This window comes from Nerophis ophidion, linkage group LG06, assembly GCF_033978795.1.
Source record: "Nerophis ophidion isolate RoL-2023_Sa linkage group LG06, RoL_Noph_v1.0, whole genome shotgun sequence".
NCBI classification, from domain to species: Eukaryota; Metazoa; Chordata; class Actinopteri; order Syngnathiformes; family Syngnathidae; genus Nerophis; species Nerophis ophidion.
Genome location: NC_084616.1, coordinates 54,324,209 through 54,344,846, shown reverse-complemented (window position 1 = coordinate 54,344,846; position 20,638 = coordinate 54,324,209). Strand labels below are relative to the sequence as shown.

At 39.2% G+C, this 20,638-nt stretch overlaps 1 protein-coding gene across 1 annotated transcript in view; it reads right to left on the bottom strand.

The window, feature by feature from the left end:
* The window catches only part of plxnd1 (plexin D1), a 146,978-nt gene that overhangs the window by 29,488 nt on the left and 96,852 nt on the right, over window positions 1-20,638 (bottom strand). The window contains exons 19-22 of the mRNA XM_061904274.1: window positions 15,184-15,333; window positions 9,729-9,843; window positions 7,917-8,024; window positions 128-240 (exon numbers count right to left, since the gene is read on the bottom strand). Of these exons, the coding sequence (XP_061760258.1) occupies window positions 128-240; window positions 7,917-8,024; window positions 9,729-9,843; window positions 15,184-15,333 (486 nt within the window). The remainder of the gene's footprint in view (window positions 1-127; window positions 241-7,916; window positions 8,025-9,728; window positions 9,844-15,183; window positions 15,334-20,638) is intronic.

Sequence of the window (20,638 nt, the reverse complement as noted above, 5' to 3'; positions counted from 1 at the left end):
TAGACATGTAGGGAGAAGAGATTAGCTCAGCAGCAGCAGCAGCAGCAACAGCAGCAGCAGCAGCAGCAGAAAGAAAAATGATGGTGCCTCTAGAAATCAGATCGAGGAGATAAACTAAGATTCTCACCTTCGGGAAGAACGTGCGCGTAACAAACTGTTTATACTCCAGGAATGGGATGCCCTGGCTGCGATTGAGTTCCTTGGTCAAGTCTGTCATGTCTGTCTGCAACTCTGCAAAGCCTAAAAGGACAAATACAAATGCTTTCCAAGGTGAAAACACTTAAAGGACACCGGGGGTTATAGGCTTTCTAAAGCTGTGTAAGTGTTTGTTACGGCTATTTTAAGGGGAGTTGTTTCTTTTTGCTCAGCTCCCAAAAATTGGTTATTAAAATAAGTGTACAATTAATTTCTATTGTAAAAATATAATTATATCAAATGTTAATTATTCATTTGGCTTTTTTATGTTCTCAACGTGTAACAGATTGCTACAAAAACACATTTTGAAGACCATGTTATTTGGACCAAATGGTCCAAAGCAATTTGAGAAGTTAGGCAAACACAATTAATCATCTGTTAATATATTTTTTGATGTACCCCAGGGGGACTAACATTTTTTTTGATTGATTGAAACTTTTATTAGTAGATTGCACAGTTCAGTACATATTCCGTACAATTGACCACTAAATGGTAACACCCGAATAAGTTTTTCAACTTGTTTAAATCGGGGTCTACGTTAATCAATTCATGGTACAAATATACTATCATCATAATACAGTCATCACACAAGTTAATCATCAGAGTATATACATTGAATCATTTACATTATTTTTAATCTGGGGTGGGATGAGGAGGGTTTGGGTGATATCAGCACTTCAATCATCAACAATTGCATCATCAGAGAAATAGACATTGAAACAGTGTAGGTCTGACTTAGTAGGATAAGTACAGCAAGCAAAGAATATAGTGAGTTCAGATAGCTGAATAATCTCTATACAGTTAAAGTTAGTATTATTTACAGATGATACGACCACATTCTATTCAGGAGAGAACACAAAAGGAATAATATAAGAAATATTGTCAGAAATGTCACACCAGGAAGCAACGCCAGCTACGACAAAGGCTGAAGTGACAGCTGAAACAATCAGCAAGTAAGAGTCATCTCTTACCTCCAAAAACGGTATTTGTCTGCACACTAGAATGTTTTACCTCGAAAAAATGTATTACTTAAAAAAGAGAGTTTGATAAAAACAGACTATTATTGAATCTCAGTAGAAATAAAACAATGCTATTCCATAACAGTAAGACGGAAAGTCAAAGACAAATACAAAGTGAATACATTGATAAGGCAAATAAAAATATGCTGTTAGGGTAAACGAAATACGTTAATATATTATAATAATATTTATATTAATATTTTCTGGACCAAAATCACTCCATATTAACTACAGCTCTCAAATCTTACCATATTTGAGTAATTAAGTAGAAATATGGGGAAATAATTACACGAGTATTCCTTTATTCCCTAACAATAACCTGCTACCCGAGAATGTACAACAAATCTTCTCAACAAAAGAGTAGAAATATAACCTGGGAAAATTTATCTTAACACTTAAACTTTTTTGGGGAATTTTTCCTATTGTTTACAATCATAATGAAAGACATGACATATAGATTTTTTTTTTTAAATAAACGTAAACAAAAGTATGCTTACAGCAAAGCAAATGGGAGCTCTATTATTCCGCCAATAAACAACCATTCCAAAAAGCGCCACAAAGACTCGATTCACATTTCGTGACTTGAATATTAACCAAGTATTAATAATTTTGTTATCATAAGCGATAATGTAGACAAATTATTTGTAGCGGGGACGTGATCACTATCATGTGTTCCTATATTTATATCATCGAGTGGTATACTGCTTCCTCGCTTCCTTGCTGCCTGTAAATGTATTGTAGATCATAAATCATGCATCTCACTTGGAAAGAAGAAGTCTGAGGAGATATTCCGATAAGTTGGGACATTTTTACGGCCATTTAGGACCCGGAAATGGCAAGAACGACACGAAAAGACGCTTGGTCCCCACCTACCCTAGCCCGTTTCTTCATGAGGATTACGAGTCATTGTTCATCTAAACAGGAATATATGAACATCCTCGCAGTTTGTGTCCAAATGACAGCAGACCATGTACAGTAAGTGATGTTTTATTATGTTTGTTTGCTCTTATAAAATCTGCAGCGAGTAATAAAGAGAAGAAAAAAAAGCAAATGTGATGCATTTTTTAAAATTAATGCGCCACATATGCTTAAAATGTGCGAAATACATAAATATTAAATGTATGTATGTAAAACGTCAATGGAGGTGTTTGGATGTTTTTTAGGGGCGGAATTGCGCGGCTCTCATAGGCTCCATTTTAAGCAGACTTTTTATCGCATTTATTTAATATTTAGAATGAAAAAAAATCAAACATCCAATGTCATTTCTCTAATAATCATTGTTAACAATAGGTAATAATCCATAAAAAAGTGCAGTTCCCCTTTAAAACCTTTAGTATAACAGTGTGTTGAATTAATTTATGAAATGGATTCAACAAAGAAGTCAAATGAAGTACTAACATGTTAAAGTATAAAGAAGAAGAATCCTGATCATCTTGAATCTTATTAATAAATGAGACATATTTGATCATTCTTCCCATATTCAGTAAATTATGTGAATCACAATTATTAACAACTAATATTAACCACAGCTTATTTTTTATTTTATTCATTAGAACTTTATTGACTATTTATTAATTTGTTTGTCACAAATTCAACAACGGAAGTGAACAAATGAGTAAGAAATTGCTATGAAACAAAAAGGGGTAGGATTAAATAAGCTCTGCTTCTTCCTACACCTTTTCGGACAAGTTGTAATGAGCCTTTCTAAATATGTCATGTACCATATTGTAACTGTATGCATATATTAACTAATGCCATAGCCATAATATGATTGTGTGTATTATTTGTACCATATTTTCCACCTATCAACAATAAAGCCGCACCTCAACAAAACATTAAACAACACAATATAAACAATTCTGTGGAAAAGTAACAGTAAGGCAGCATCCAGGAAAGCTTTTGCTAGTCTTTAGTGAATATTGGCATTCAGGAACACAAAGTGCCTTAAGTTTTGTTTCCTGCTGCTCAATTTCCTCACCTTTCCAGTATGTAATATCTAACAATGCACGTTTTCTCATTCTTTCTTGTCTCACTCCCTCCTGTTGACAGTTTTATGACTTCGCAGGGATTTAACACCACTACTCAGCATTGAAACGTACGACACCACACATTTTCAACAATCACCTTTAACAGAAACAAAAAGACGACCAATAAGATGGCTGGTTCACTCCAGAGACTCGACTGTAAGGGCCTTTTCCTTTGCGAACTAGAGATGTAACAATATCAAAATCTCACAATACGATATTGTCACGGTGTAAAGGCCACGGTACAGTACTGTTGTGGTATATGTACAAACCCCGTTTCCATATGGTTGGGACATTGTGTTAGATGTAAATATAAACGGAATACAATGATTTGCAAATCCTTTAAAACCCATAATCAATTAAATGCACTGCAAATACAGGATGTTTGATGTTTAAACTCATAAACTTTATTTTTTTTGCAAATAATAATTAACTTAGAATTTCATGGCTGCAACACGTGCCAAAGTAGTTGGGAAAGGGCATGTTCACCACTGGGTTACATCACATTTTCTTTTAACAACATTCAGTAAACGTTTGGGAACTGAGGAAACTAATTGTTGAAGATTTGAAAGTGGAATTATTTCCCAATTTTGTTTTAAGTAGAGCTTCAGTCGTATTTTACGCTTCATAATGCGCCAAACATTTTCGATGTGAGACATGTCTGGACTGCAGGCGGGCCAGGAAAGTACCCGCACTCTTTTACTATGAAGCCACGCTGTTGTAACACGTGGCTTGGCATTGTTTTGCTGAAATAAGCTGGGGCGTCCATGATAACGTTGCTTGGGTGACAACATATGTTGCTCCAAAACCTGTCTGGACCATTCAGCATTAATGATGCCTTCACAGATGTGTAAATTACCCATGCCTTAGGCACTAAGACACCCCCATACCATCACAGATGCTGGCTTTTGAACTTTGACCCTATAACAATGCGGATGGTTATTTTCCTCTTTGTTCCAGAGGACACCATGTCCACAGTTTCCAAATATAATCTGAAATGTGGACTCGTCAGACCACAGAACACTTTACCACTTTGCATCAGTCCATCTTAGATGAGCTCGAGCCCAGCGAAGCCGGCGGCGTTCCTGGGTGTTGTTGATAAATGGCTTTCGTTTTGCATAGTAAAGTTTCAACTTGCACTCACAGATGTAGCGACCAACTGTAGTTACTGACAGTGGTTTTATGAAGTGTTCCTGAGCCCATGTGGTGATATCCTTTACACACTGATGTCGGTTTTTGATGCAGTACCACCAGAGGGATCAAACGTTCATGATATCATCGCGTACGTGCAGTGATTTCTCCAGATTCTCTGAACCTTTTGATGATTTTACGGACCGTAGCTGGTAAAATCAATAAATTCCTTGCAATAGCTAATTGAGAAATGTTGTTCTAAAACTGTTCGACAATTTGCTTACAAATTGGTGACCTTTGCCTCATCCTTGTTTGTGAATTACTTAGCATTTCATGGAAGCTGTTTTATACCCAATCATGGCACCCACCTGTTCCCAATTATCCTGCACACCTGTGGGATGTTCCAAATAAGTGTTTGATGAGCATTCCTCAACTTTATCAGTATTTATTGCCACCTTTCCCAACTTCTTTGTCACGTGTTGCTGGCATCAAATTCTAAAGTTAATGAATAATTGCAAAAAAAAAAAAAATTTTTATCAGTTATAACTTCAAATATGTTGTCTTTGTAGCATATTCAATTGAATATGGGTTGAAAAGGATTTGCAAATCATTGTATTCCTTTTATATTTACATCTAAAACAATTTCCAAACTCATATGAAAACGGGGTTTGTACAAATAAAACCATTAAATGATAATGCATCCCCATCACTGTTTCAAGCACAAAAAAAAAACAAATACATTTATAGTTGAGTGCCTTTAAAGTGACAATGTAAACCTACCGTGTAACAACAATAATGTTCGGTTTAGTTTCAACTTTTACTTTCTGAGAAATAATGTCCTCCACAGCGGACATTTTTTATATCAGTTTGGAGACTTTCTCAGAAAAGTTAACTGACAATTTAACTTTTGATCATGTAAATACATTACAGATTGATGTTTAGCCTTGCTGGCTTAAAATATCTGATGGTTTATCAATAGCTACTCATATTACTTGTATAGTTCGTTGTGTGCTGTATCCACGTGCCTACTGCGCATTTTCCCTTAGCGCAGTAAATGCTCCAGACGAACGAAACGCACTTTACAGAACGAATATTTAATTAACTCCACCAAGGATGTTATGATTTTGCCAGGGTTTGTTTGTCTGCTTGTTAGCAACATAACAAAAAGTTGTGGATGTATTTTGAGGAAATGTCCGAAAAATACAATTCCTTTTATCTACTACAAACACACTCTTCCCGCAGGCTTCCTCTTTTTCTCCCCTTTACGGCTGTGGAGAGGCGGAGCCGACGAGCCGACAGCGGGACAGGGCAAATGGTTGTTCTGACCAAGATGGCGGCCAGGAGGCGGGGCATGCAGCAGAGCGGAGAGGCGGGGCACGCCTGGAGCGACACTGCAGCCATCAGCGTCAGGTGCGTACACAACACACCTGCTCTCAATCATTACATCTTCTGCTGCAGCATAAAAAGGGCGAGGGAGGAGCAATCCTGGCAGAAGTAGGAGAGGAACAACCCGACAACAACGATCAGGATTGCTCCTCCCTCGCCCTTTTTATGCTGCAGCAGAAGATGTAACGATTGAACGCAGGTGTGTTGTGTACGCCTCGACGCTGATGGCTGCAGTGTCGCTCCAGGCGTGCCCCGCCTCTCCGCTCTGCTGCATGCCCCGCCTCCTGGCCGCCATCTTGGTCAGGACAACCATTTACCCTGTCCCGCTGTTGGCTCGTCGACTAAGTCTCTCCACAACGGCGTTCCATGCTCCAGGATTTTTGGAGATGCTATGTTTATTTTCAAACAGGCCAACAAAATAAAACTACACTCACCAAGTTTTTGTTTGATACCGTCACATGTTATGGCATAATTGTGAGGATTTTGAAACCGCGGTATTTACAATACTGTGACATTCCTGCGAACTACCCATCACTAGTTGTTATAACAGCATGGTTCAAACCTAACTTATTCCATTTCCAAGAAAAAGCAGCATTTATATCTAGGAGAAGATTTGCATGGAGGATAAGCCAGATGTTTGATTTATGAATGTGAAAACTGTCCATCAGGTGTTAGGAAGTTCACCTTCTGGACTGGAACCAACACTTCCAGTAATTACAACAAAGGCGTCAATGTACACACAGGCTGTTATTATGTAGTTGTAATGTTCTTGTTGCGACTTCTTTTTCTCTTGTGCACAATATTACACACTTTCACAAAAAAATGCAGAGATTTCAAGACTTTTCCAGGAATCCGCCATTACCTGACACTCTTGTTGGACCTTAGGAGAGGATTGCACTTCATATTTTTTTCTCAGTTAAAATGTGATCAAATGAGTCCAAACAAGCCAGGCTCATTTTAAAAGAAGATATTTTAACCCAGAATTGGCAAATAGAAACCGGAGCACTTAATGACTATCTCTCAGAAGTGTGTTCAGGCTGTTTACATGCTGTGTTCCAGCATGTTGTAATGGTGGCGTGTTATAGGAGAAGATAATGTCCTGCTCTAATCAGAGCTGCTGATCTCTACAACAGAGCCCTTCCTGCCGCACCATGTGAGACATATTTGGGTTACAATGCTGTTTTCTTTCGGACTGTGTTTGCCTGGGAAGACATGAAAACAAGACCTGGGGGATGCAGGAAAAGCTCTTTCTGGAGTTATCTATGCTGCCGCTCACTAATGTGCTCTAAAGCAGGAGTCAGTTCACACTCTCAACTCCTGATTGGCCCCAGAAGGCCCAAACACCAGACCACCCCTTCCTGTAAGCTGGAACATGTTAATTTCCCATCTTGCTTTCCTCCCTAGTCTTCTGTTTTATCTTTTGTCTCAGCAGACATGTGTCTTGTTGTGGACGCTCACACTCAAATAGGTCACAAATCTTTCCTTGTCCACTGACTAACCTCTTCTCCTCCTCCTCCGTTACACTTCTGCTTTTCCTCGCACTTCCCGCCTTGTCTCCTACACCTATTGCTTCCTTCCTCTATCCACCCCCCATCTCTAAGCCATAAATCTGGCGGCTCATACATGGAGTGGCCTTCACAAAGCTTTACTCGAATGCCCTAGAAACACACACAGGCACACAGGCACGCAAACGCAAACACACACACACACACACACACACACATACACACACACACACACACACACACACACACACACACACACACACACACACACACACACACACACACACACAAGCAAACGGGCGCACATACATGCATGTGAAGGCCTCGCTATACCGAGTAGCCGATGTGGCGAAATCACTGTGACTGCATGTGACTGATCACTTGTCAGGCGCTGCGTTTTATGAGTCACGCTTACTAGGCACAAATCTGTCAACAGATGCATCACCGGCACATTTTGAACAGGAAAGCATCCTCCAACAAATACTGGAAGAAGTACACAAAACAACACAAGCAAAGGTGGTCGATATTTCTGTCTCCTTCAATGCTCTTTTTTTTTGTAAACTGACAAAAAACGTCATTTGAGGTCTGAAGACTTATGATATAGCATTGTGGAACTGTGTGTGTGCGTGTGTGTGATTTTTGTGTGTTAAACGCACCTTTGCGGATCTCTTCTCTGATCTGGGACTCCATCTCTTCCATTTGGAGTAAAGTTTTCTGCCAGTAGCGTTCTGCCCTCCGGCTCTTTGTGCAGTAAACGACAAGGGCTGAGACAGACATGAGAAAAAAAAAAGTTTCGATACGTTTCAATCTGCAGACTGTCAGCTGTACAACAAGTACCATGGTTGTACCTCGGTTTTCATATGCCCCTGTTTTAGTAAGATTTGGTTTTAGATGGAATTTTTCAGCAAAAGATTGTCTTGGTTTTCATACCTTGTCTTGGGTTTTAGTACAATTACTGTCGTTTGTTGACTATAGAGAACATCTAAATATAAGAAACATGAAATATTTACACAAGCGCTCGTGTTCAAATTTAACAAAAGACACTCCCTGTATCACACATACAGTAGCCTATTGAAGAGGTCATTGAACACTGTCTTAGTCCTTTTCTTTCCCCTGCTTTAGTTGTCCTGTTGGATGCGCTGCGTTCTGGTCTTTCGGCCCGTTAGTGGTGGTAGATTTCCGTTCTGTGGCTGTTTTCTTTTTCGATGGCCGGCTTGTTTGTCTTCGGCTTTGGGGCTGATTCTTGTGCATTCCATCATGTTTTCTGCATGATGAGGGTGAGTCCATAACGTGCTAAATGACTGAAGATTGTTTCAGTGCTTTTGATTTAATGTGAACAATTTGATTGGTCCACCGTGACCCGATCAGCAAAATCACTGGTCTGATGTGACAAGGCTAAATTGAGGCTAAAATCTATAAATTAGCATTATTTTATTTTTATTTATTATAGATAGGCTCCAACGACCCCCCGCGACCCCGAACAGGACAAGCGGTAGCAAATGGATGGATGGATGGATTTATTTTATAAAGCGCAGGATTCAAAGCGTGGTTAAAAAAAATTAGAATTCCGGTGGTCAGTGAGTCCTCGGAATTTTTTTTTGTACAGCTACAAACAACTCACGATAGAGCCAAATAAAGTTGTAGCATACTAATAATAGTAGTATCAAAGTCAACAAGAACCCTAGAGTCCGTGATTTCAGATTGTCACTGAACGCACCACACCCAACGATCACAAACAATCAAAGATAATATGGCGTTGACTGGCTGTTTTGCATGTAATTGCATTAGTTGATTTAAACAAAGTAGTCTTAGCACACAGCTGTTGTCTGTGTGTTCTTTGTACCATAAGTTCGGGACTATAAGCCCCTACTTTTTTTCTACACTTTGAATCCTGCAGCTTAAGAAACGGTGAAGCTGTTTTTTGGATTTTTTTTTTGCTATAATTCTTCTCTATAAAAAGTTTTGTGTTACCATTTTTGGGTGTCTGGAGGTACCACTGCATAAGAAATAATGGGGACACGTTGTTTGACAATTGTTGACTGCTTTTTAATTTGATATAAATAAGTGTGATGGGAGTTATTACTGTGTTGTTATTTCATGTTGATTCTGCAACAGTGTATACTGCTGGGAACCATGCAACGTCTTCTGAATTGGAAATTTGTTGTGGGTCAATTTTTTTTATATTTTTTTTTAAATGGCCCAGTTATGCAAACACACATGGCCACTGCAGATGACAGCGACTCTTTGGTTTAGTTGTATGTACACAAATGTTACTTACGATATTTAAATCAATGTGATATTGTGTCAGATAGTGTGAAGAATGTGACCTTCTAAAGCCATGTGGTAACAAACAATGATGTCTTTGTGCTGTGGGCCCTGAAGACAAGCAGGCCCAGGAAACTAAAATCCATGAAGTGTGTTTGTGTGCTCCACATCTGGATTATCTATTGCTGCTGCTGGCGACTTACCCACAGTGCACAGCAGCAGTAAGACGCAGCACACCACAATGGAGACCACGATGGCCAACTCGCTGCCGCCAAGCTGAACTTTGGCGATGGTGTGCCGGTAGTTACCCACTTGTACCTGCGAAGAAAGAAGTAGTACAAACACTTGGAGATGAGTGCTTGTTTGTAGGATTACACCAAAAGCCAACTGGCTGCACATCAAAGCCAGTGGAGGAAAATAATTTAGCACAGGCAACTGCAGAAACCATTTCATGCTGAGGTAAATCAGTCAAATTGTTGATGTGATGTAAATTGATTTGGACTGGAGGCTCAACTTTCTTCCAAGCTACCAAACAGTCAACCACAGACGCTATTCAGGATTTTAAAAAACACAACATACCAATCAAATGCTTTCATAATACAGTATATACTTTACCTGAATTTCCCCAATGGGTATATTAAATTATCTGTCCGTCTGGCTGTCTATTTTGAATGTATAATAAAAAAAATAAAAAATAAATCATAGGTCGTGAGCCTGCAATATGACCAGTAGAAGTGCAAAGCAGCGACAAAAATAATCCTAATGTCTATCAGGCCGACAGATTCATGTCAAAAAGAAACATAAAAGCCTTTCAAAGTGTCCACGAGCCTTTGTCCTCTTTCAATGATACGCCCAACCAATTTTGAATCTTACACTTGATCTTTAAACCCATGAGGGGGTTTGATCAGAGCTCGGTGAAAAGTTTCATTGTGGCTTACAGCGCAATATTTTTATTTTAATACGACAAAGTGTCACATTAAATTAAGGGGCGAATCTAACAGGTTTTCCTGCTCGCCTTTTTTAATTACTTGTTTGACAGTATTACAACACAATAGCAGATTATGACACGGATTTTCGTGTATGCTAAATTTACTGTCACTGTGGGGAAACATTTGTTGTTAAGAGGAAAAAAATCACAACTAAAAAAACAGCTGACATTGTCAAAAAAGACAAAATGTTTGTTTTAAGAACCAGCATTCAGAAGGACAACAACAGGCTAGGTACCAAAAAAATCGCCAACAAAAAAACGTTTTTTATGTAGAATGTTCAATGAAGAAAGCTTTTAATGACAATGTTACAATTTGTTCAAAAGCCGGACTCAGGTTTTCTATGTCAAACTGGTTATAATTGTTACTTAAGCAATGATGAAATGGGGAAACAAATATGTGATATTTGCACTAATGCAAAGCCGCACCCACAAATCAGTTGTTACGACACAGGTGCAGGGAGGAATGTGAAAAATAGCCCGACTGCATGGAGCAGCAGGAGTCACATGGTTCTGCCTAACCAAGCTGTGACAAGAAAAGGACTTTCACTTCTGCCTTCTGAGGAGTCAGCAGGATCTCTGTTGCTCCTCCTTACATCCTCCCCTCTCCCCATCCAATCCCAACATTCATAAAACGAGATAAAAGCCTCCAATCCTCACACCAAATCCCTTTTACACTAGTTTTCCTCTCTCTGGGGCTCCCCCATGTCTTGGCGGCGAGGGACATTTATTTACGCTATGAGAAAGAGCGAGCGCCTTCTTGCAGAGCCTGCATCATCCAGGCGGGGTGTAATGGAGGGTAAAATGCCATTGTTCCATGTTCCTGTTTCGCTCGGGGTACGAGAAACGAAGTTTCCCCATGTCTGCTTACGCTGCTCGGCTGCACTTCAGAGCCAAGCTAAACACGGGCTTGTAAAAATAGATCTAGCCTTGGAAAGAGAGTGAAAAAACACAAAAAGGCCATGAGCGCCGCACCAAGCAAACGTGTATAGATTTATGCAAATATGGCAACACAAAGGAGCAGAAGACGCACCCTCTGATTATGTTCTTGTCAAATGTCATCCTTATTGCTATCATGCTCTTTGAAGAGGCCACCGCTTCATGGTATTTGACCTATGACCTCGCTTTGTGAGTTTGCAAATTGCCAGTGTTTATTCTAGGAGAATGGTAGTGGTTGTGGAGCAGCCAACATGTACACAACAAAACAAATTAATCTATTTCTGTGTGGGAAAAAGCAAATGTTTTTGCAGTAGCTCTCTAGCGACAGACTGACATATGTTTCAGAGCTATTTCAGCAAACCACTCACATTCAGGCGCTTATTTAAATATTGATGAATACTTTCCCCCTTAGAAACAGAGCAGGCTGCAGGAAAGCAAACAGCAGGGACAAGAAAATGTGAGTTTATCAGGACAGCAAAGTCCTATACATCTTGATGCATGGGAGGGAGGCTGCACTACTGTGATGCAAAAAATGCATCCTTCAAGAAATCTTTATTATATAATATATACCATATTTCCTTGAATTGCCGCCGGGGCGCTAATTAATTTAAAACCTCTTCTCACTCCTGCGCTTACCAAAGGCATGCGGTAAAAGTAAGCATGCGCTAACTATTTTAAAACCTCTTCTCACTCCGGCACTTACCAATAGCATGCAGTAAACATTTCAGTGTGATGTAAGCTTGGACCTTTAATCCTACTGAATAGCTCTTAATCTTCTTCCCTTTATGCGATTTCAAATTACCGGTATTGAAATCAGCCTCCTCCATTTTGAAAATGATGACAGGGGAAGTGTCACTCGTGACGTCACGAGTTTCACAAGGCGGTAATACTAAGCATGCGCTAATTATTTTGCGAAGCGAGTTTGACCTGGCAGTAATTCAAGGCAGGCACATACTATATGCCCTGCAGCACTTCAAGGAAATACGATATGTTTGTAATATATATTCTGTGTGAAAATAACGAACGTCATTAAAAAAAAATGTTAAATGACACCAAAACGCATCAATTGATTTTGTTTTAATCAGACCTTAAAGTTGTCCAGCAGCTATGAAATTATGAAATGATGCTGCTGAATAAACTATATGTCGAATATTTGTTTATTTCTGCTATGTTGAAGTGTACACGTAGGAGGGAGAATTGTCTGTCAATCGTGTCTTTGTAGCGCAATTGAGGCCCAGAGGTCATTTTTGGCCAGCAGCAATTTTTTTATTGGCCCTCCAAATGTTCTCAAGATTTTAAATGAATTCATTATCAATGAGGTATTTTAGATATAACACTAACAACTATTTGCCTTTTCTCCTATAACACAAAATATGCTTTTTTAACTAGCTTAGCATATTCCACATTGAATTGGTTTTAGCATATTTAATGTAATTAAAGCTATAATGTAAAACAATTATCAGAGAGGCCTTTTTTTCAGCATACATTCCTCGGTGGAAAACGTTTGGACATCCCTGCTCTATATGTATCAGAGATAAACTGGAGACAAAAGAAACACTCCAGTGAGGAGTGAGAATCTCAGCCCGACATGTGTGTCCACATAAGCAGATTGTATCATATTGACAAAGTGTCTCGCTAAAAATAGCAGGTTGATTGATAACGGATTGAAGAGATAAAGCACATTACCCCGATTAAAAGCTGCCGTAAGCCAAGCATGTGTAATGATTTTATGGGTGCTCATGAATACTGACAAATTATCAGTGTGGGTGCTGACATTACATTTGCCCAATTTGGTCTTTTTGGGTTTACAACTGATGCATGTCTTCAGACAGCTAACAAATAGTCAGATGTGTGCCTTATTTACCATTTATAGTTCAAAGAATCATATCATTCTGAAAGGCTCACTGTGAGGCAGTAAAAACATCTGATTGATCCCAGCCAATCAGCAAAAACAATGGCATAAATGACACAAATGTTAAAATGATCATAATGACATATCATCAATACATTGGGGTTATTAATCGAACAATAAATGATAAAGAAGTTGATAACTTTACCGTCATCGATAAAATTCCGTGTCGCCATGTGTTTGTACTTTTCCATCTCTGACTTTCAAACAGGGTGCTAGAGCGTTCGATCTATGCATCGCGCTCGGCTTCTGAAAATATTGTGTATGGATCGTCCAAATAAACTTGCCTTGCCCTGCCTTTATTCATTAATTAAATTTAAATGAACGGAGTGGATCCTATTGTCAGTCATCCACAATCTTTGTGTCAGTGGGTGGAGGAGTGACCGCTATCTTACAGGCACATGACTGTCATTACTTGCTATTAAGAAGCACTGTGAGGTAACAAAAATCAGGAGAAAAAAAGATGATTGCAATAGTGGGAATATTTCAGCTTCACACTCAATGAGAAAGATTAGCCCATCAACATGGACGAATGAGCAAGTATGACATTTTTTTAGGATAATTAAAAGTTATGGACCTTTCAATTACAATAGTAACTTAAAAAAAAATATCTAAATTCATTGCGTTTGGAAAAAATAGCTCCATTTTCATTTTGATCTATTATAAATACATTTTTGCTTAATTTGGTCTCCAAATAATGCTGAAACCATTATTGTTTATTTGCAGTAATTTGTGGGACAATACATTGTCCAGCCAAGTCTGCTGCCTGGGTCTAACGGTTATTTTATCTTATAGTGATTAAAAATTAGACTACATTATGTTGCATTTCCCTGGATTATGATATCTTGAAACATACAAAAATACTGGAAAAGTACTAGGAGAGTACATATACTGAGAATGCAATGCCCATTGAATAACTTTAATGAGCTTAAAAAAACTTGGGTGACTTGAGCTACATATTATGCAAAATGTACAATATAGAGTTTGGATATTCTTGCCGTGACATAGAAAAAAAGTAATCCTTGAATGATCCTTAAATATGTCAAACATCATTCCAAAATAAATGATCTTGCTGGAACGTGCTTGAATATAGAAGAAAATAATCCCTGAAGTTGAAGATGAGGATTTGGCTGAAAACTTCAAATACACACTTGTGTCCAAATCGGTTGTAGGCTTTGAACCAAACGCCTAACTATGAGCAACTCTGGAGGCACCAGATTAACATTTATACTGCACCAAGTATACAGAGTCTGTTATTACCATATGTGTATTTTGTAATCATTTGTTAGTTAGTTAGTTAGTTAGTTAGTTAGCTAGCAACATAAATCAAAAGGATGTTCATGAACATTTAAAGAAATGTAAGCAATGGGATAAATGAGTTAGTTAGTTAGTTAGTTAGCTAGCAACATAAATCAAAAGGATGTTCATGAACATTTAAAGAAATGTAAGCAATGGGATAAAGAACACGCAATTAGGTTTGGGGGTAATCCACATCATTTCCGATACCTTACGTTTACGTTACAAAGCTCAACTTCTCTTTGTGTGTGTATGCTAGCCACCCGCCTCCACACACAGAGACAAAGAGAGTGATTGACTGACAAAAGGTTTACTCCATTTGTTTCTTTAAAATGTTGAATGTCAGAAATTGGATAAGGAACAAGTGATTAGATTTGGGTGTTATCCAGATCACTATTTGGATTGAGGATTTTTAAAACGGATTATTTACTACACACTACAGTAAGATGAGTGACCCTCTTAAATGACCCTGCAACAATGTTCAACTGCATAGTGTGTTTGTGTGTCTTCTTCTTGCTTGCATACTTACAGTGACGGGCATCTCTGTCTCACGGGTGCTCAGTAGGCCGCTGATGGTGCAGTGGAAAAGCTGGTCATTATGGAAGCTGATGTTACAGGGGTACGGGCCAATCATTACAGAGTATTCATCTGGCATCAGCTCCAGATTGCTGGGCCCTTTCTGCGACAGGAAGGAACACAAACACCTGTCAGTCCAAGTGAGTTACGAGATGCCTGGGGGCCTCAGACAGGGAAAGATTGCACGGTGGTTAATTGCACTCCTAAGCAAGCTGAGGCGGCCTTGTCACGTAGCCGTCACGCAGGGGAGGCCAGCAGACGTCCGTCCAGTCTGGGTTAAAGTTCATCTTAAAGCAGCAAACAATCCCGCTAACTCTCTCACATGGAGTAGCCTCATCTACACAAACAAATGTGCTGACAGCGTCCCTGCACCTGCCCAAAATAACTTTCTCAGAGCCTTTGCTGGAGTTTGTTGGAAAATGCGACATGGCGATTTCTATCAATCAGCCGCCCACAGGTCCACCTCCTGTGTTTATCAACAACAATGCTAGATGCTTCACTAATGAAAAATGTGAAATCGTTGAATGAGTGAATCCACCATCATGTATCATAAAAAATAGGAACAAAGCAACAGAATGGTTTGAAATAGGCCCTCAAAATAATTTGGCTTGTACTGTTACCTGCCCAGATCATTTGCTTTGGCGGTTTACAACCTTGGTGGACCATGCAGCCAGGACACCCAAAGGTTGTATAGAGTTCAGAGATTGTTCGGACATAATTGCATGACCAAAATTAAGACATTGTAATATCAAAAAAAAAGAGTTCTGTTCACACATATACACACACAGCTTCAAAGGTCTTCAAGTTTAGATGCAGTCTACTATCATTACAACTTTTCTTCTGAGTAGATTATTAGAGGATGCAATTTAAAGAGACAATTAAGAGAACAAATCAGGATATTGGCTGTACAGTACAAAGGCGTGTGTTCCCAGTGTGAAATTCAACACTCAAGCCTTACTTCTCCCAAACAGTCATATTGAAAGGGGTTGAGCTGTCAGACAGGTACGGGGTAATGTATGTCACAACACATACTGAATATGATTCTGTGCTGCCAGATCTACATAAAGACCTTCTTAGATGGAGCTAAACTCCCAATAGCTGATGTCATGTTGTGCTTCTTTAGACAGCAACATCAGGATCATACCAGAGAGCTTCTTGCTGGGACAAAACAGTGTCTTTACTCGAATAATCCCTATTATCTATAGATCTGTACGACACTGCATCAAATGTTCTTAAGATGGCATGTGTTGTTTATTGTCTGAGCTGTCACACTTTTCACCCCCTTCATATTGTTTTGTCTCACACTCACAGGAAGATATAGATGACTTTCACTCGTGTCCTGAAGGTGTTGTTTGGAGTGACTGCCAGCTTTTTCCGCTGGGGGACACATAAGCCCCTTTTCCACCCAGAAACTGTAACCTGGAGTTTTCACATCCACATCGTCAGGTAGGGCTTTTTGAATACTCTCAACCTTTTGCGTAGGGTTTGCTGATCCGTTTGGACGATTACTCCGAGTACAGCTGTTATCTTATTTACAATTGGTTTGATTTGTCATCTGTGCAACAACATGGAATCAAAGAAATACGTTTACCGCATATGTGGATGGACACAGACATGCAAACTCTGTAGAAACTGCTATAACAGTTTGAAATGTTCAAAAAATCCATTGACTTGGGGCCAATCTGTTATTACTGTAACAAAACATTGACGTTTCATTGTGCTTTTTAGTTATGATTTAAGATGATCTACAAAAAGGTTCCTGGAACCTTGTTACACTGAACATTAGGGATGTATATTGTTAGGATTTTATCGAGACCAACACCAATATCAGTATTCCTTATTGGTATTGTTACCGGTATTAGATGTGTTTTATGTAATGAAAGATGTGAACATTTTTTATATTTTATAGTATTATTAGTAGCACAAGAGATTGTACACCAGGAACATCATGATATAACATCTAACAGTAGGGAAGTATTTTTCATTAGCACCTGCTAATCAAATAGTCAACTATGTTTGCAGTGCAAGGTGCAATGCAGTTGTTACGTATGTCATCATTTTGTAAAAGTCACACAGATCCATCACTCAGGATTCTATTCATTATAATTACTCTCAGTATATCTATCCATCCATTTTTACAGCTTCTATTTAAAATAACAGTAATTAAATAATAAAGTAAAATGATAATAATTTATTGTATTCATCTTTATCAACAAACATTTAACATGACATAATGTAGTAAATATACAGTATAAATCAATACAATCCATTAGCATTTAGGTGGGTGTACAAAATAATTTTTTTATTCGTGTTGGGTTGCACACAGACCTTTTTGAGTGACGGACAAGATGGCAGCGTGTACAGCTACCGACGTATATGTGTCTGTGTCATGTGTGTATTATACAAATAAAAAGACTCAGTGATTATTTAAAATGTTTACTTTTTTGAGTGGATTAATATTTGCCTTTGAATTACTGGAAGATGAAGTGGTGTTCACTTAAAACTGACACGAATGCTTAATAGCGTTCATGACTTTGGGAACCAGGAGGAAATATTTTAGTTTTACAAACTTTTGTGTGGTGTTGTCGACAACACTTAAACTGAATGTGGCAGCGTGTCACAATTACGATGGTCAGCTGGATAAAAAAAAAATACTGATAGCAGTATCATTAGTTCAGAATCTTAACGGTCTCCCTGGACCAACCCAATCAGGAACCAATACCAAACAATACTGGTACACGTGGTGAAGAATGAGCTGAGCCGAAGTCAAAGCTCTTAATTTACCGGTCGACCTAGGTCCCCATCATCACCTATGGTCATGAGCTTTGGGACATGACCGAAAAGATAAGAGCACGGGTACAAGCGGCCGAAATGAATTTCCTCTCAGGGGCTCTCCCTTAGAGATAGGGTGAGAAGCTCTGCCATCCGGGAGGAGCACAAAGTAAAGCCGCTGCTCCTCCACATCAAGAGGAGCCAGATGAGGTGGTTTGGGCATCTGGTCAGGATGCCACCCGAACGCCTCCCTAGGGAGGTGTTTCGGGCAAGTTTGACCGGTAGGAGGCCACAGGCAAGACCCAGGACACGTTGGGAAGACTATGTCTCCCGGCTGGCCTGGGAACGCCTCGGGATTCCCCGGGAAGAGCTGGACAAAGTGGCTGGGGAGAGGAGCGTATGGGCTTCCCTGCCTAGGCTGCTGCCCCCGCGACCCGACCTCGGATAAGCGGAAAAAGATGAATGGATGGGTATAGATCCCAGTAGGCCACAGGAACCTTTTAGTTCAAGAAACTATCCTTACCAAAATCTAAAGTTTCATGCACATGTGGTGCAAAAGGGTCTTTGGTTGAGCACATAATCTATCTGAGATAGTGGGTGTATAAGAGCTTCAAGTTTTTGTGTAATCTTGTTAATAATAGAGCTGTTCCTCATCTAAATTTCTTTAACGCTGAGAAGTATGTCTCTCAGGGTGGATTTATTTCAAAATAACGGAGACAAAGTAGGTAGTTTGGTGCAATAGTCGATTGAACGATTAGTGCTAAAAATGATAAAGGTGCACATTCCACAATGAGTCTAAAAGTGTAATAATATCTAACAACTTCTGACTGAAAACCCTTGTCAGTTTTAACTTTAGATGTAGCTTATTTTAGGGGATCAAAGACAATCTGGGAAAAACCTCAGTCCAATACTAGAGCAAGATGATATTCACAAACCGACAGGGTGTAAATCACAATATTGGGAATACAATCCACAACAAGAAGGATTTAATGATAGTTTTCTTCTGCCATCACAGTCCCTTAGGCTTGCATGAACAGATTGCAAAACGTTTTTGTTCATCGCTCCCTCAAAGTTCCATTTAAACAGGCTCCAGCATTCCTTTGTGTAAAAAGTGCTTACTGTAAAATGAAGCCTTGCAGACACTTCAAGTCTTATATGTTTTGTTTTCTTTTGTTAAACAATCTGATAATGAAGTGGAAATCAAATTTGATTTCACTGTTTGCTTTCTCCGCAGCAAAGTGGCTGACGTGAGGCTTTGATTGTGTTACTGTTTGTGTTTCTAGCCACTTCTTTTTACTCCACATTTCTCAGCAATTAACTTGGCGACCAACAGGTTGGGATTACCAAAAGGGAAGAAGGCCAAAATAACAAAAATAAGAGCCAATTTGGATGGAATTGCAATTTCCCTTTTTTTTTTCATGAAAAAGGCATGACAAGTGAGGAAGTGTGTGTATGTGTGTGTTTATCCCGACTGTGCTTCCTTGCTTTGATTACACCCTCAGGGCCCTGTCCTGTCTCCAGAGCAGGATGCCACCTCCCAGGTCTCTGTCAACAAATGTTTCCGAACACACAAAAATGCTGACACAAAGAGCATTACGTTATCATATAAAATATAACTTTAAGAATCTTGTTAAATAATAGTTAACACAAAAAATCAAACTAAAAAATCTAAAAACAAAACCAACTAAAATTCCATTTTACGTCCTTTTTAGTGGTGGTTGACAAAACGTTCTTAATAATCAAAATACTCTCTCTTTCTCTCTATCAAGGCTTCTGCCTACAAGTCAGCCACCAGTGGATTTCAAAGCCTTAAAAAACAGGAAACAAGAGTTTTCCATCCAGGCAGGTAGTTTCCAGCTAAGGCTTCATCCTGATACGAACATGTAAAGAGAAGGCAGCATCATCATAAGACGCTGCAGCGAGCATGTCACAATGTCACACACAGGGTTGCATCGGGCAGCCTTCTGGGTTGACTGATCTGTGTAGACAGGTGCCTGCATTAGGCACAACAACGCAGGAACGTGGGATGCCCTACTGAGCTGCCCCACGTACCCTCCTCCTCCCATCGCCCTACCGCCGTCTCACTGCAGAGACCAACATGTCTCAGAGGACACGTCCTTTAATGTGTTTTACTGCCGCTGGTTCATGTGAATATGCATACAGGAACAAGGAACCCTGCAGTGGAAGCAGTCAGGTTTCCAGCTGAGCTTCCTTTGCAGACAAACAATAAACAGGAGACTTTTTCACTCACTTCAGTGCATGTTTATTATAATAGCTTTGTCCCCTCTTTAGTGTTTTCCTACTTTCTTTTAACTTCAACCATACATTAATATTTTCCTATTTTTCTGTTTCTGAATGAGAAAAGTGGCACTTTCTGACTGTCAACCCAAGATTTTCTTCCAGACTAACGTAAACCTTTTTGACGGATAATTTAATGTATTTATTGATTGTGACGAAGTATCTACCGGTAAAAACTTCCTTGAGTGCAACAATATCAAATCACTTTCCTGCAATTTAGGGCACATTCACACTTCCAGTAGTAGTTGAAGTAGCGCTCACATTTGTATTTTTATCAGCGCAAAAAAATGCTCAGCAAAGCATACGCATGAAGTCAAGCATCGATTGAACAATATATG